General features: G+C 41.1%; 1 protein-coding gene and 1 pseudogene across 1 annotated transcript in view; one reads left to right on the top strand and one right to left on the bottom strand.

Annotated features, from left to right (window-relative positions):
- The first annotated feature begins 3,711 nt into the window (after nt 1-3,711).
- The window catches only part of HORMAD1 (HORMA domain containing 1), a 30,640-nt gene continuing 20,828 nt past the window's right edge, over nt 3,712-13,523 (top strand). The window contains exons 1-6 of the mRNA XM_040999062.1: nt 3,712-3,795; nt 5,847-5,991; nt 8,528-8,591; nt 9,318-9,354; nt 11,227-11,247; nt 11,479-11,505. Of these exons, the coding sequence (XP_040854996.1) occupies nt 3,712-3,795; nt 5,847-5,991; nt 8,528-8,591; nt 9,318-9,354; nt 11,227-11,247; nt 11,479-11,505 (378 nt within the window). The remainder of the gene's footprint in view (nt 3,796-5,846; nt 5,992-8,527; nt 8,592-9,317; nt 9,355-11,226; nt 11,248-11,478; nt 11,506-13,523) is intronic.
- On the bottom strand, nt 5,277-5,348 carry LOC121168902 (annotated as a pseudogene).

The raw sequence follows: 13,523 nt of genomic DNA, 5'->3' as shown, positions 1-13,523 counted from the left end.
CCCTAGGCCAAACCCCTCTGCACACTACTGCTCGTATTTCTATCAAATTCAGTTGAACCTTCATCACAACTTCTCTGGATTAGAAAGCTGGTTCTGAACAAGCAGCAGGAACTATTTTAAAATTTTATACCTATGTCATGAAAAAAGCATGTGGGATGTCATTAAGATGTCCTAAACTGATGAAACTAACCCCACTGTCTCTGGTTTCTTTTTCAGAAAGTACATTCTTTTATTATTATTATTATTATTATTATTTTAAGATTTGTTAATATTTTTTGAAAGGCAGAGTTCCAAAGAGGAGAGACAGAAAGATCTGTCCATTCCCCAAATGGCCACAACAGCTGGAGCTGAGCCCACCCAAAGCCAGGAGCCAGGAGCTTCTTCCTGGTCTCCCACATAAGTACAGGGTCCCAAGGCTTTGGGCCTTTGGAATGTGAGGAAGGTAAAAGGAATGTTTATTAGACTAAGGTTTTTGCTATCTTTGAGACTGAAGACAAAGAACTGCTAACTGAGAGCCTGTTGGCTGCTGGTGGGTGCCAGGCCGGGACAGTCTGCATGCTCAGAGCCCCGATTCCAGCCACTGCATCCTTGTGGTGACCTGTCTCTGGGCGGCTAGTGTGCCATTTGGCACCAGGCCCCCCTGCTGGCTGCCTGGGCGGCTAGCTCTGGGGTTTTGGGGCTTTGAATTGCTGTTTAGGTAGCTCCATGTTAAGCCCACTGTACATCTGAGATGTCAATCAATCCTAAAGACTCCCAATGACAGAGTAACTTTTCCTTTGAAGGTAAGGGAGGGTAATGAGACCTAGTAGGTTGGAGGAGAGGGACCACATGATCTTTATGGATAAGACTGATATACCTAACTCCTTTAAATCTACTATAGTATTTGCAATCACTGAACAATGATGACCACCAAATACCAGTCCATGCAAAAGCTAAGGCTTGGGACTTGTCTAGCAGGATCATATCCTATTACCTGTCATGACGAAGAATCAGGAAATGGATCATATTAGACAGGGCTATGACATTAACTAGCACAGGAGAGAACCACATCCGGGGGTAGATGCTGTGGGGGTATGTGGGCCAAACCCTGTGGAAATACTAGACCCACTGGTTAGCTCAAGAGTTGAAGGGGTGATGGCTAAACTAGGTGTGACCAAGGAGCTTGCCATCAATCACAGGTAAAGGAACCCACAACAGTCTGGACTGGTCAAGGCAGCAGCACCCAAATGTACATTCTGAATAGGGTGTGGGGTGGGCCAGGCTGCAATGTTCACCAGCTCAAACAAGGCCAATTGGAAGGCCAGACTTCGCCAGAACCTGGCCTAAACCCAGGGGAGAACTGGGTCTGGGAGTGGGTCAAGTGGAAGAACTTGAGAAACTCCCCTGGCTGGTCACATCTCCCGCTGGTGAACACATGGTCCAGACCTGGGGGTCGGACAAGCTGGGCAAAGTAGCAAAAAAGCCAGGCTGGGCTGATTGTTCCTACTGGCGCAAACAAAAATCAGAGTGAGTGAGGGTTGGTTGGGCTTAGTCACAGCACCAGTTGGCAGAAGCTGGCACTGCGGGCTAATTCTGTCAGGTTAAACCACAGAACCACTTGGAGAGTGCATGATTCAGGAGTGGGAGTGACCTAGGAGGGAAATAATGGGCTCCTCCCTCTTGGGTTACTACTCCCACTAGAGGACATGAAAACCAGGACAGGGGCTGAGGTGGCTAAACAGAGAGGCACCCAACAAAATCTGTGTGGGCTGGATAGTGGAGCAGGTTAGATGGACCTAAGCTTCAATACCATTGACATGTTTGAGAGCTGAATGGGATGTGGGACAGACTGGACTAATCTACTGCACATACTGGCAAACCAGGGTAGGGGGCGGGCCTGGTGGGGTTATTGTGGGTCGCTATGACTAGGCTGCAGCTCCCACTGGTTTATGTGAGGGTTGAGTGTGAACTGGGCAGAACCAGGCTGGACCGCAACACCCATTGGTTCCAGTGGAAGATAGTGCTGGAGACAGATTTGACCCAGCAGTTGCAGCCACCAGCTGATCAGGGCGATGGACTGTGCTGAACCCTATACTTGCTAGTAAACACAAGAATCTTGTCTGGGAACAAATCAGACAAAGTTTCTTTTGGGATCTCCCCAATCGAACTGCCAGACTCAGAACCCTAACCGTGAAGAGACAGAGGACAGAGCAAGTCAACCACCTCAGCCATATGTTCGCAGTGCAAAACAGGGCAAACAGAGACTCTAAGATGGACTATGTCAATCAGTGGATTCTTCAACGACTTCATTGTGCTTGGAGTGGCAAGACTGGCAGCAATTCATAGCTGTTGAACTGTCAAAACCACTTGAGCAAGAACCTTGGAGCATACCCTACATCAGGGACCTGGGATGGATGGGAAATTGGGTTGGGCTTCTCCCTTAAAACCCCCTTTTCCTCAGATACATGAAGGAAACAATGTAGAAATAATAGTCTTACTTGTTTTCCTGTAGCCCTTGAACCTTTTTACCCTAATTAACTATGTAAATATTGTCAAAAATATAATTTAAAAAATGGAAAAAGAACTGCTAACTGAATGATGCTGACAAATTTTTTTCACATTTAGGGTTGCCATTTTCTCCGCAAGGAAGATAAGGAAGATGCACCAAAGTTTGTTAATATGTGAATAAAATGAATGCAAGTTATTTGGATAATTAGCAATATGTAAATTAAAACTTATACCATTTGGCAATCTCCAACTATGTTGGTTCATTCCCCTGATGGCTGCAGCTGCTGGAATGAGGCTGAAGTCAGGAGCCAGGGGCTTCTCTTGGGTCTCCCATGTTAGGAATAGCAGGGGAATAAACACTTAGGCCATCTTCTGCTGCTTTCTCATGCCATCAACAGGAAGTTGGATGGGAACTGGAGTAGCTGGGACTCGAACTTATGTCCATCTGGGATTCTGGTGCCGGCAGCTACCTTTTTTTTTTCTTTTAAAGATTTATTTATTTTTACTGGCAATGTGGATTTACAGAGAGGGAGAACAAAGATCTTCTGTCTGCTGGCTTACTCTCCAAGGGACCACAATGGACAGAGCTGAGCTGTTTTGAAGCCAGAAGCCAGGAGCCTCTTCAGGTTCTCCTGCATGGTTGCAAGGTTCCAAGGCTTTGGGCCATCCTTTACCGCATTCCCAGGCCACGGGCAGGTTGCGGATGGGTAGTGGACTAACCGGGACACAAACTGGTGCCCATTACTTGCAAGGAGAGAATTTAGCCACTAGGCTACCATGCCGGGTCCTATGTTACTTTTAAATGAAGCATAATTTACTTTCAGAGTAACTCATGGACCTCACAGATCTAACAGAGCATCTAAGGAGGAGACTGCAGCTTGTATAGTAATGAAGACCTTGGAAGCCAGAATATCAGGTTGCAGTATGTGGTAGAACCACAAATCTTCACTAAAAAGAGAGAAAAAAAAAAAAAGCAAAGAATTGTCTATTGGCATGACGAGGTGCATGGCACCTAAGGTCACTAGATGACTGCGAGACGGCCCTGTGTAAGCAGGCTTCAGCCACGCGCTACTGGCGGGGCGCTTTTCTGTGACAAAACCTCCCCTCCCCGCGGCGTCCGGGGCTCCCAGCAGGCCTCGCGCCGCTTTTGGCGGGAAATGCCGCCTGGACGGCGCGTCAGGCGACGCAGACTCGCCAGGCCCGGCAACCGTTGAGGAGGCGCGCATGCGCACAGCGCCTCACGCCGCCTGGATCCGCCTCGCGCCGCCTCGCGCTGCTGCTCGCTGGCGCTGCTCCCTGAAGCCTTACGTAATATATATTTCTGGGGTTTTACCGCTTCATCTGTCTCGTTGTAGCGCTTTCTGTCTACTTTACAATTTCTTAAGGGCTAAATGATGGCACAGCGGGGCAGGAGAGGGCGGCGGAATATGTAACTGTTTTCCACGAAGGGTTCCTCAGGTTCGCTCTCTCAGCTAGTCCAAGCTTTATGAGGAGAGAGAAGCGAAAATGTTTCTGGTGAATCTCTTTTGTGGATTCTTCTAGTTTAATTTTCTACGTAGAAAAAAAAAATGTAATTAGAATAGAAGAAAAAAAGGCAGGGGGTACCTCTCAAAGTTACATGACTGGATCCCATCCGGCGCCCTGCTTGCGGCCCGGGGAAGCAGTGGCAGTTAGGCCAAGGGCTGCCGGCCCCGCCACTGGAGACCCAGAGGAGGCTCCCGGCTCCCGGCTGCCGGCTCCCGGCTCAGCCCCGGACATTGTGGACATCGTGGAGTGAACCAGCAGATGGAACATTCTCATTCTCTCTCTCTTTCCCTCCCTCCCCTTTTCTCCCTCTCTCTCCCGCTCCCATCCTCCCTCTATTCCTCTTTCGCTCCCTCCCTCCCTCCCTCTCTCAGTCTCTTTTCTGTAACTCTGCGTTTCCAATAAAATTGATTAGTTTATGAGGGATATGCTTGAGAAATAGAATTGGGCATAAAAATAATTTCTGTGGCCTTTTTATGGCCATTTCATGTTGGAGACAATATTTATATCTAGAGCCATGTGTAAAGTTCTGTGTAAGCAAAGCTGCCAGATTCATTTATTTTGAAACTTAAAAGAAAAAAAATCATTCAGGGAGTGGGAATTGGGAGGAAGGGAATCCCAGACTATATCAAACTGTACCATAAAATTCAAAATTTAAAATAAAAATTACCAAAAAAACCAAAAAAAAAAAAAAAACAAAACACCTTTTTTGGAGGGGGGGGAAAACTTTGGGGAGTTTAAAGAGTTGACCATGAACAATTTTCATTACTTTCTACCCAAGATGTTCTCATTCCTTGGATTCTGTGTAACGGAGAAAACTAGGAAGGTGGTGCTTTCTTTACAAGTTCTTTTGAAGCTCCGTTTGTGGGGCTTACAGTGAGGACCTCACTGGAAATAGTTGGACAGCAATATGGATCGCTCAGTCTCTGAAGGTCCCATTTTAAGAAACAAAAACAAAACACTCAAATGTGCTCATAGAACTGTTTTACTTTGCAGGTGCTGCAGTAGACTGTTAGAGATATTTACAAATCAGATTGGAAGGTAAAGCTTTTACTTGCGTCACAGGGGTGAATTGAAGAAAATACCCTATCAGAAGATGGCCACTGCCCAGTTGCGGAGGACTGCTGCCACGACTGCCGCCGCCGCTGCCATGGTACTTTGTGTAGTTGACAGTGGATCTGAGTCTATGCTCTTGATGTCTCAGCTACCTCCTGTTAGGAAGTTGTAGTCAAGTGTTTGAGGCCTGAGTGATAGTCAGCAAACCCCCTTGCACAGGGGCCATGCTAATCTTCACTGTGTCATTCCAATTTTAGTATATGTGCTGCCGAAGCGAGCACAGTCAGGAAACTCCATGTTTTGTGAAATGAAGATATTTGCAGAGCTTTTGAAGTAATGGAGATTTCTACTGGGTATTTAATATATTGTATTAATTTGCTGATTCGAGTTCTGCAATGGGTAATTCATGAATGCTGCTTTGTTATTTTGATAAAGTTGTGTATCAAGTGGACCCACAGGTGGTGAATGTCTGTGATCCTCTAAGGTAAAATTGTTACCTTTGCATAGGATTGTAACTAAGAAGAGATACAACAAATGATGACAATGAACAACAAATCTGCAGGAACATTGTTAAGATTTGTAATGCTTCAGGCATGTTATCTTCAGGCTCTTACCCTAGAAACAACTCACATTTTAGATGTCACCCTGACTTTCTGGGCATTTCTAACCACTTTGAGGCAGGATAGTGCTAAACATATGTAAAATTGGATCTTCTTTCTATCCAAAGGAAATTTATTTTTGATCGGCACAAATAATATGTTTTAATTCTTGATTTTTAGAGTACAGCAATATTTCCTAATAAGATATCAAATGAACAGGAATCTTTGACATTGGTGAAGCGGCTCCTAGCAGTTTCAATATCCTGCATCACCTATTTGAGAGGAATATTTCCAGAATATGCCTATGGAACAAGATATCTAGATGGTAATACACATTTATTTTAAAACCTAAAAAAATCTTAACTTTATTTTGACTTAAAGATTTTGCACTTAAGTAGTAGTTTTTTTCTGAATGTCTTCAATATTTTAATAGGGATTGTGGTGAATCTGTAAATTTTTTGTTGTTGTTGTTGTTGTTGCAAAGTCAGATATACAGAGAGGAGAGACAGGGAGAAAGATATTCTGCCTAATTCTTCGCTCCCCAAGTGGCCGCAATGGCCAGAGCTGTGCCAGTCCGAAGCAAGGAGCTTGGAGCCTCCTCCAGGTCTCCCACTTGGGTACAGGATCCCAAAGCTTCGGGAAGTCCTTGACAGCTTTCCCAGGCCACAAACAGGGAGCTGGATGGGAAGCGGGACCACCGAGATTAAATCAGTGACTATATGGGATCCTGGCGCATTCAAGGCAAGGACTTTAGCCTCTAGGCTACTGTGCTGTACCCCTTTAGTAGCAGTTTATGTATAATTCATGTATCTGATAATCCACTTCCTTATAGTGTACAATGTTTCAAATTTATTCACAGAATTGTGCCACTGTTATCACACTTTTAGAATACAGTGTCACTTTGCAGTGAAATCCCATATCCTTTACTATCCATTCTCCATCCCAATCTTACTAGGCAACTATTAATATTTTTCTCTCTGGCTGTTTTACATACAAGAGTCATAAAATATGTGATCCTTTGTGACTGGCCTCTAATTATCATAGCATTTTCAAGGTTTCTCCAAGTTATACTACAGATTAATATTTTCCTTTTGTTGCCACATAAAGTCCATTCAATGGCTGCACCACATTTTATGTATTTATTTATCAGCTGATGAACATTTAGGTTATTTCCTCTCCTTGGCTATTATGTAGAATGCCACATTTAATGTACTCATTTTTGTTTGTACATACAATCTTTTCCTGAGAAGATTAAAGGGAGAGACTTAGCCAGCCAGCCAGAGAGCTCTTACCTGCAGGCCCAATCCCCAGATGCCCACCAGAGGTGGGGTTAAGCCAGGCAAGGTGGAGAGCCAAGAGCTTGGTCTGGTTTACCCAAGCAGGTTGCTTGGTAGCTTAGCCACGCCCTCCTGCCTCCCAGAGTGTAGAGTGCATGTCATCGGGCTGTGATCAGGAATAGAGCTGTTATTCCCATCCAGACATCCCAAGTGGCACCTTAACTGCTAAGCCAAACATTTGCCTTGAGATTTTTTTGTTTTGTTTTGTTTTGGGTTTTTTTTTTTTTTTTGCCTATAAGTCTGTTCAGTACTTTTGAAAGTACTTAGAAGACTGTCGCTCAGTTTCTTAAGTAAATTTTACCTTATATTACACGATGAAGAAAATATGTAAAAATAATCTGTTCTTTATAACTGGACTGTGCTTGTGTATGCTTTTGTGCTACTTAAGGAAATGCAAAAATAATACAGTTTATATTATATTTCCAGAAATATAATCTGCACAACAGTATGTGCCAACTATATGCTGGGAGAAATGTTATACATTATGTTATGTAGAGTGCCTTGTTAATTTCATGTTGCAGTTATGTAAAGCAGGTGTTAGCCCTGTTTTTCAAATAATGACTCTAAAAAAAACAACTACAACAAAAAAAATAATAGTGATTCTGAGGCAGAGATGCTCTTGTCCTTCTCATTATTTTACATTTTGCTTCTTTGAAAAGATTTTGTCTATGATAGCCACATCTAACTTCTTGTCCTTTTATATTTATTTTATATGTATATTTTGTATTTTGAATATTTTGAATATTTTATTAAAATTTTTATTTAAAAATATTTAATATTATACACATTTTACATAAATATTATGCATATTCTAATACTTATTTCCTCTTAACACTTTTGGGTAGTCAGCAGGAAGCTGGAATTGGAAACAGAGCAGATGCTTGAACCAAGGCACTGTGACAGTGGGGTTCAGGTGTTCCGAGCAGTAGTTTCACACTGGACCCAATTTTATATGCCATAAATTTTTTTAAAAAGATTTATTTTTATTATGTTCTTATTGGAAAGGCAGATATACAGAGAGGAGAGACAGAGAGGAAGATCTTCCGTCCGATGATTCACTCCCCAAGTGAGCGCAACGGCCAATGCTATGCCGATCCGAAGCCAGGAGCCTCTTCTAGGTCTCCCACGCGGGTGCAGGGTCCCAAAGCTTTGGGCTGTCCTCTGCTGCTTTCCCAGGCCACAGGCAGGGAGCTGGATGGGAAGCGGGGCTGCCGGGATTAGAACCGGCACCCATATGGAATCCTGGGCGTGCAAGGCGAGGATTTAATCACTTGTGCCACTGTGCTGGGCCCTATGCCATAAATTTTTTTAAATAAATGTTTTCTTACTCACTAACTTGCATCTTAATCATTATGATGGCATTTTATAATAAAAAAGACTATTTCCAAATAGCTTTTTCTCTTTAATTAAGAATACCTATAATCTATAGCTTCATTGCCATAAAAAATTAGAAGAGGAAAATAATCTTGTAAACTTTCTAGTTTCTGTTTTTGAGTATGGTTATGTTAATCTTTTTGTATTTAGATCTTTGTGTCAAAATTCTGAGAGATGACAAACATTGCCCAGGAGCTTCACAACTAGTGAAGTGGTAAGTTAAAGAACACCTAAAGATAGAAATATTTAATCACATTTGTAGTATATTATATACTTTTCAATGTATAATCAACTTTTAAGGATTCATCCTTGAATACTGAATATCATTTTTCATAGGTTATGAGTTTTTACATTAAAATTTTTCTTTTTTCTGTGCGGTATGTGAGCACATTTCATTGATCTATTATTACTTACCATTAGTAAGCCTCCATATTTTTTCTTTCACCTCCTATCACTAGTTTATATTTTTAAAATATTTATTTTACTTATTTGAAAGTAGAGTAATAGAGAAAAATCTTCTATTTGCTGTTCATATCTACAGGACCAGTGCTGGGCCACGCCAAAGCCAGGAGCTAAGAGTTTAATCAAGGCACCCAAATATGAGGCAGGTTCCAAGTATTTGGGCTGTCTTCCACTGCCTTCCCAGGCACATTAGCAGGGAGCTAGATTGGAAGTGAAGAAGCTAGGACTCAAATTAATGCTCTGATAAGACTTATCAGCATTGCAGACTGCAAATTAAGTCTCTGTACCACAGTTCTGACCTCATCATTTTCTATTTCTTTCATATCCTTTTTATTTTGATGTAGTTAGTGATAAGGGAAATCTAATAAAAAATCTCATAGGAAAATCTAATAATAAGCAATGTGAAATGTGTAGATTTAGGAAATGATTTATTTTCTGAGCATTCTTTCAGTCTAAAAATATGTTCTATTTTTTTTAGGATGTTAGGGTGCTATGATGCTTTAAAGAAGAAATATGTAAGTTTTTGAAATATCACTTTGTTCTTTTTTTCCATTGTTTCTGTTGTTCAAACCTAAAAATAGTTACCATGTAATAAAACATGAACTTAGTAAACTAACTTGAGCATAAAGTTAGTCTTAGTTACTAAAACATACTAATATGAGAATATATTTTAAACCCTAATCTTCATTTAAAATTAAAACAATTAAGACTAAGCAGATTTTTTTCAAGTCATTGTTGGTTATTTAGCATTCATTTGTATTAATAGTATGTGTTGGGGCCAGTGTGATGGCTCAGTGGCTAAATCCTTACCTTTCGAACACTGGGATTCCAAAGGGTGCCAGTTTGTATCCTGGCTGCTCCATTTCTCATCCAGCTCCTTGCTTGTGGCCTGGAAACAAAGTAGAGAACAGCTCAAAGCCTGGGGACCCTGCACCCTCATAGGAGACACAGAAGAAAAGTCCTGGCTATGAGTCAACTCAGCAACAGCCACTGCAGCCACTTGGGGAGGAAACTAGCAATGGAAGATCTTTCCGTAAAATTTGCGTTTGCAATAAAAATACATCTTTAAAAAAAAGAAACAAATACATCTTTAAAAATACATACTAACATGAAAATTAAAATTGTTTTTTAAAGATATATTTATTTTTATTGGAAAGGCAGATTTACAGATAGGAGAGAGAGACAGAAAGATCTGTCTACTACTGGTTCACTCCCTGGAGTTGAGTCAATCCAAAGCCAGGAGCCAGGAGCTTCTTCCAGGTCTCCCATGTGGGTGCGGGTCTCAAGGCTTTAAGCCATCCTTGATTGCCTTCCCAGGCCACAAGCAGGAAGCTAGATGGGAAGTAGAGCAGCCAGGACATGAACTTGCACCCGTATGGGATCCCAGCATGTGAAAGACAAGGATTTAGTCACTGATCCATCACACCAGTCCCTAAATTTTAAAAACATTTTCAAAAATTAATGAGTTGAAAAGTTTTATAAAATAGCATTTTTAGTTTCACGTGCCTTTTATAATTTTAGGGTATAGTGTTAATGCTGATAATTAGTTTTTATTTGAGAGGCATAGCTCCCACTGACTGTTTCACTCCCCAAATACCTGCGCTGGCTGGAGCTCGGCTAGGGCTGGAGATCATAGATGGGAACATAATCCAGGTCTCCCTAATGGCTGGCCAGGGCCGTTACCTGAGCTCTTACTGCTGCTTCCCAGGATTGAAAGGTGGAGTCTGGAGCCACAGCGAAGAACCACTAGGCACTCTAATACAGGATGGAGGAGGCTAGAAAAATAGCTCTTAGGCCACTATTGTGATTCTGTTGGGAAATAACTGTGGCTCAGATCAGGATAGCAGAGGAGTTTCAGGCTAGATTTGGCAATAGAACAGTTTGTGTTTGTTCATGGATTGGTTATGCAGAATGAGGAAGAGATCACAATCCAGGGTAACTCCTGTTTTTCGTGTATCACTTAAGTCAAAGGCTTTGTTTCGTTTTGTTTCGTTTCTGGTTTCTGTAGTCTCCAAAGCCTCTTGCCTTTGTTAAACACATAGCCTCAAACACTATACTTTTTCTCTTTGCATATTGGCAAATTTTAGTGTGTTATTTAACAATATGTATTTACCTTGCAACTGGCAGTAATGTCCTGTTTGACCAAGTCAGGTAAGTAAAATTCTGGCATAAGTTTCAGCCATCAGTAAGTCCAGTGCAAATAGTTGTTTGGGAGAATATGTAGGCATAGTTAAGCTTTTGCCTTAAAGGCATGATTGCATTCTACAATGATTATTTGTTATTAGACATAGATGTTGAAATAGGACAAGAAATTCTTATGATCCATCATAAAAACCCATTTTATAGCATACAACTAAGTAAGATTTTTGCTCTTTGTTGTATTTCAGCTAAGGATGATTATTCTAGCGGTAAGTAACTCACTTGGCATTTCTTGCTTAAATAAAATGACACCATCCATTGTCACTGTATTCAAACAACTGACAACTGCTGGGGGAGAGGGGAGAAATAATAAGCTAACATTTCAGGGGTAGTTTTATTCTTTGTTATGTTTTACTGAGTTGTTTAAGCTTGAATGTAAACACCTAATTTAGTTTTTCTTGAGCACTTAGATAATTCAATTCTAAATTACTTTAAAATAGGTATACAGCAATCCAGAAGACCCACAGGTGAGTGTACTTTGGTTAATAGAGAAACATAAAACTTCTAATGTCAAAAATAACATAGAGGCATACTAATATTTGATCAGTGAATGGCATATATTTTCATGTCTGAATCTCCAGAAAAGGCTTCTGAGGTAAAGCAAATTTTATGTCTTGGAACAGATTAATACAATCACAATGAGAGATTTTGGGACTGATACTAGGCAGAAAAACTTACAAACTATTAGAAATAACCTGAATCACTTCACTGCTGGCTTTTACAATATTCTTTATCCAGAATTATGAAAGAGGGGGAGTTTAGGGAAAATGACAACCTCATCCTTGGTCTTTGAATATTCCTCCCAATGCAGTCACATCCACCTTGTTTACTGGCAATTATAGCAGGTAGAGAGGACCAGAAAAGAAAGAGAAACTCAGACAGTGTTCTATGTCAGGGTTCACTGTTTGGTACTTTTTTAATATTTTTATTACTATATATTCATCAGAACCATTCTAAAGTAAATAGCATTATCACTGCTATTGCACAGGTTAGAATATCTAGATACAGGATTTTTTGATCAAAGTCCAGAGGTGCAAATGTGGTAGAACTAGCATTTGAAATTAGGAGACATCACATTACAGTTATGGAGATGCAGAAGGAGAGGGGGAGTGCTGCTAAGGGCCATCTCCATGTAAGCACTGAAATGTAAAGGAAGCAATTCCCGAGGGTGGCAGTGTGGCTTTCCTGAGGTCCTCAACACCTGTGCTAATGCTTAATACACACGCACGGTCACAGAGATCGTTTGGGCAAAGGCTTTGAAGTCATTTATTGTTCTTAAAACTGATTATTTAGAAAAATGTTCATTTATTCAGAAATTTTTTCATTTTTAAATACATTTTATAGTTATTCATTTTGTCCTAACAGTAAATGAACAACCTTAATGATACACTGATAGTACTTATTGAATGTTTGCTGTGTGTCAGGCACTTTCAGTACTCTGTGTAAATTACCCTATCTGATAAATATTTATTTCTACTAATGAAATAGATACTGCTTTCAACTTTTTTAAACTGGGGAAATAGAAGACTTACAAGGCTTATGTGTGGTTGCAATGTAGCAAAAATTTAAGCCTTTATGCTTATATTTTCTGTTGGCTACAATTAAATACCAGGGACTGGCTATTTATACATAAAGGTCTATTCATCTCATGGTTCTAAGACTGGGAGGTTCAAGGTTGGAGACTGCATCTGGTGAGGGACCTCTGGCTGATGGCAGCTGCTAGTCTTGAGGCAACGCAGGGCATGACATAGTGAGAGGGGATGCGCACAAGAGGAGAGCCAAACTGACTTGTGAAAGACTCACTCTTGAGATAACCTGTTAATTCTATAATCCATGAGAGAAAGTAGAGAAATGATCAATTCTTAAAGGGATAAATTTATCCCACTTCTAGTCTCTCGCAATCATGATGCAAGAAATATCTTTTTAAAAGATTTATTTATTTATTTGAAAGATTTATGGCTTGGCACAATGGCTTGATTGGCTAATCCTCTGCTTTTCAATGCCAGGATCTTTCTGTTTCTCCTTCTCACTATAAATCTGCCTTTCAAATAAAAATAAATATTTTTAAATATGTATTTGCAGAGAAAGGGAGAAACAGAGAGATTTCCATCTGCTGCTTCACTCCCCACTTGGCTACAATGACGAGACCAAAGCCAGCGGCCAGGAACTTCTTCCTTGTGTCCCACATGGACACAGGGGCCCAAATTGTTGGGCCATCTGCCATTATTTTCTAAGGCACATTAACAGCTTGATCAGAAGAGGAGCAGCTGGAAATCAAACTGGAATCTGTATTCCAGGTGGTAAACTGGAATAGCTGTGCCACAATGCCCTGAAACTGTAACAGTATCTTTTTCAAAAGGGGGGTGGGGGTGGCAACATTGTGGTTCAGTAGATTAAGTTTCTGCCTGCAACAGTGGCATCCCATGTAAGCTCTGGTTCCAATTCCAGCTTTTCCACTAGCAATCCAGCTTCCTACTAACATACC

This window comes from Ochotona curzoniae, unplaced genomic scaffold, assembly GCF_017591425.1.
Source record: "Ochotona curzoniae isolate NIBS_2020 unplaced genomic scaffold, NIBS_Ocur_1.0 scaffold_1037, whole genome shotgun sequence".
Taxonomy (NCBI): Eukaryota; Metazoa; Chordata; class Mammalia; order Lagomorpha; family Ochotonidae; genus Ochotona; species Ochotona curzoniae.
This window is presented reverse-complemented; position numbering and strand designations above follow the sequence as displayed.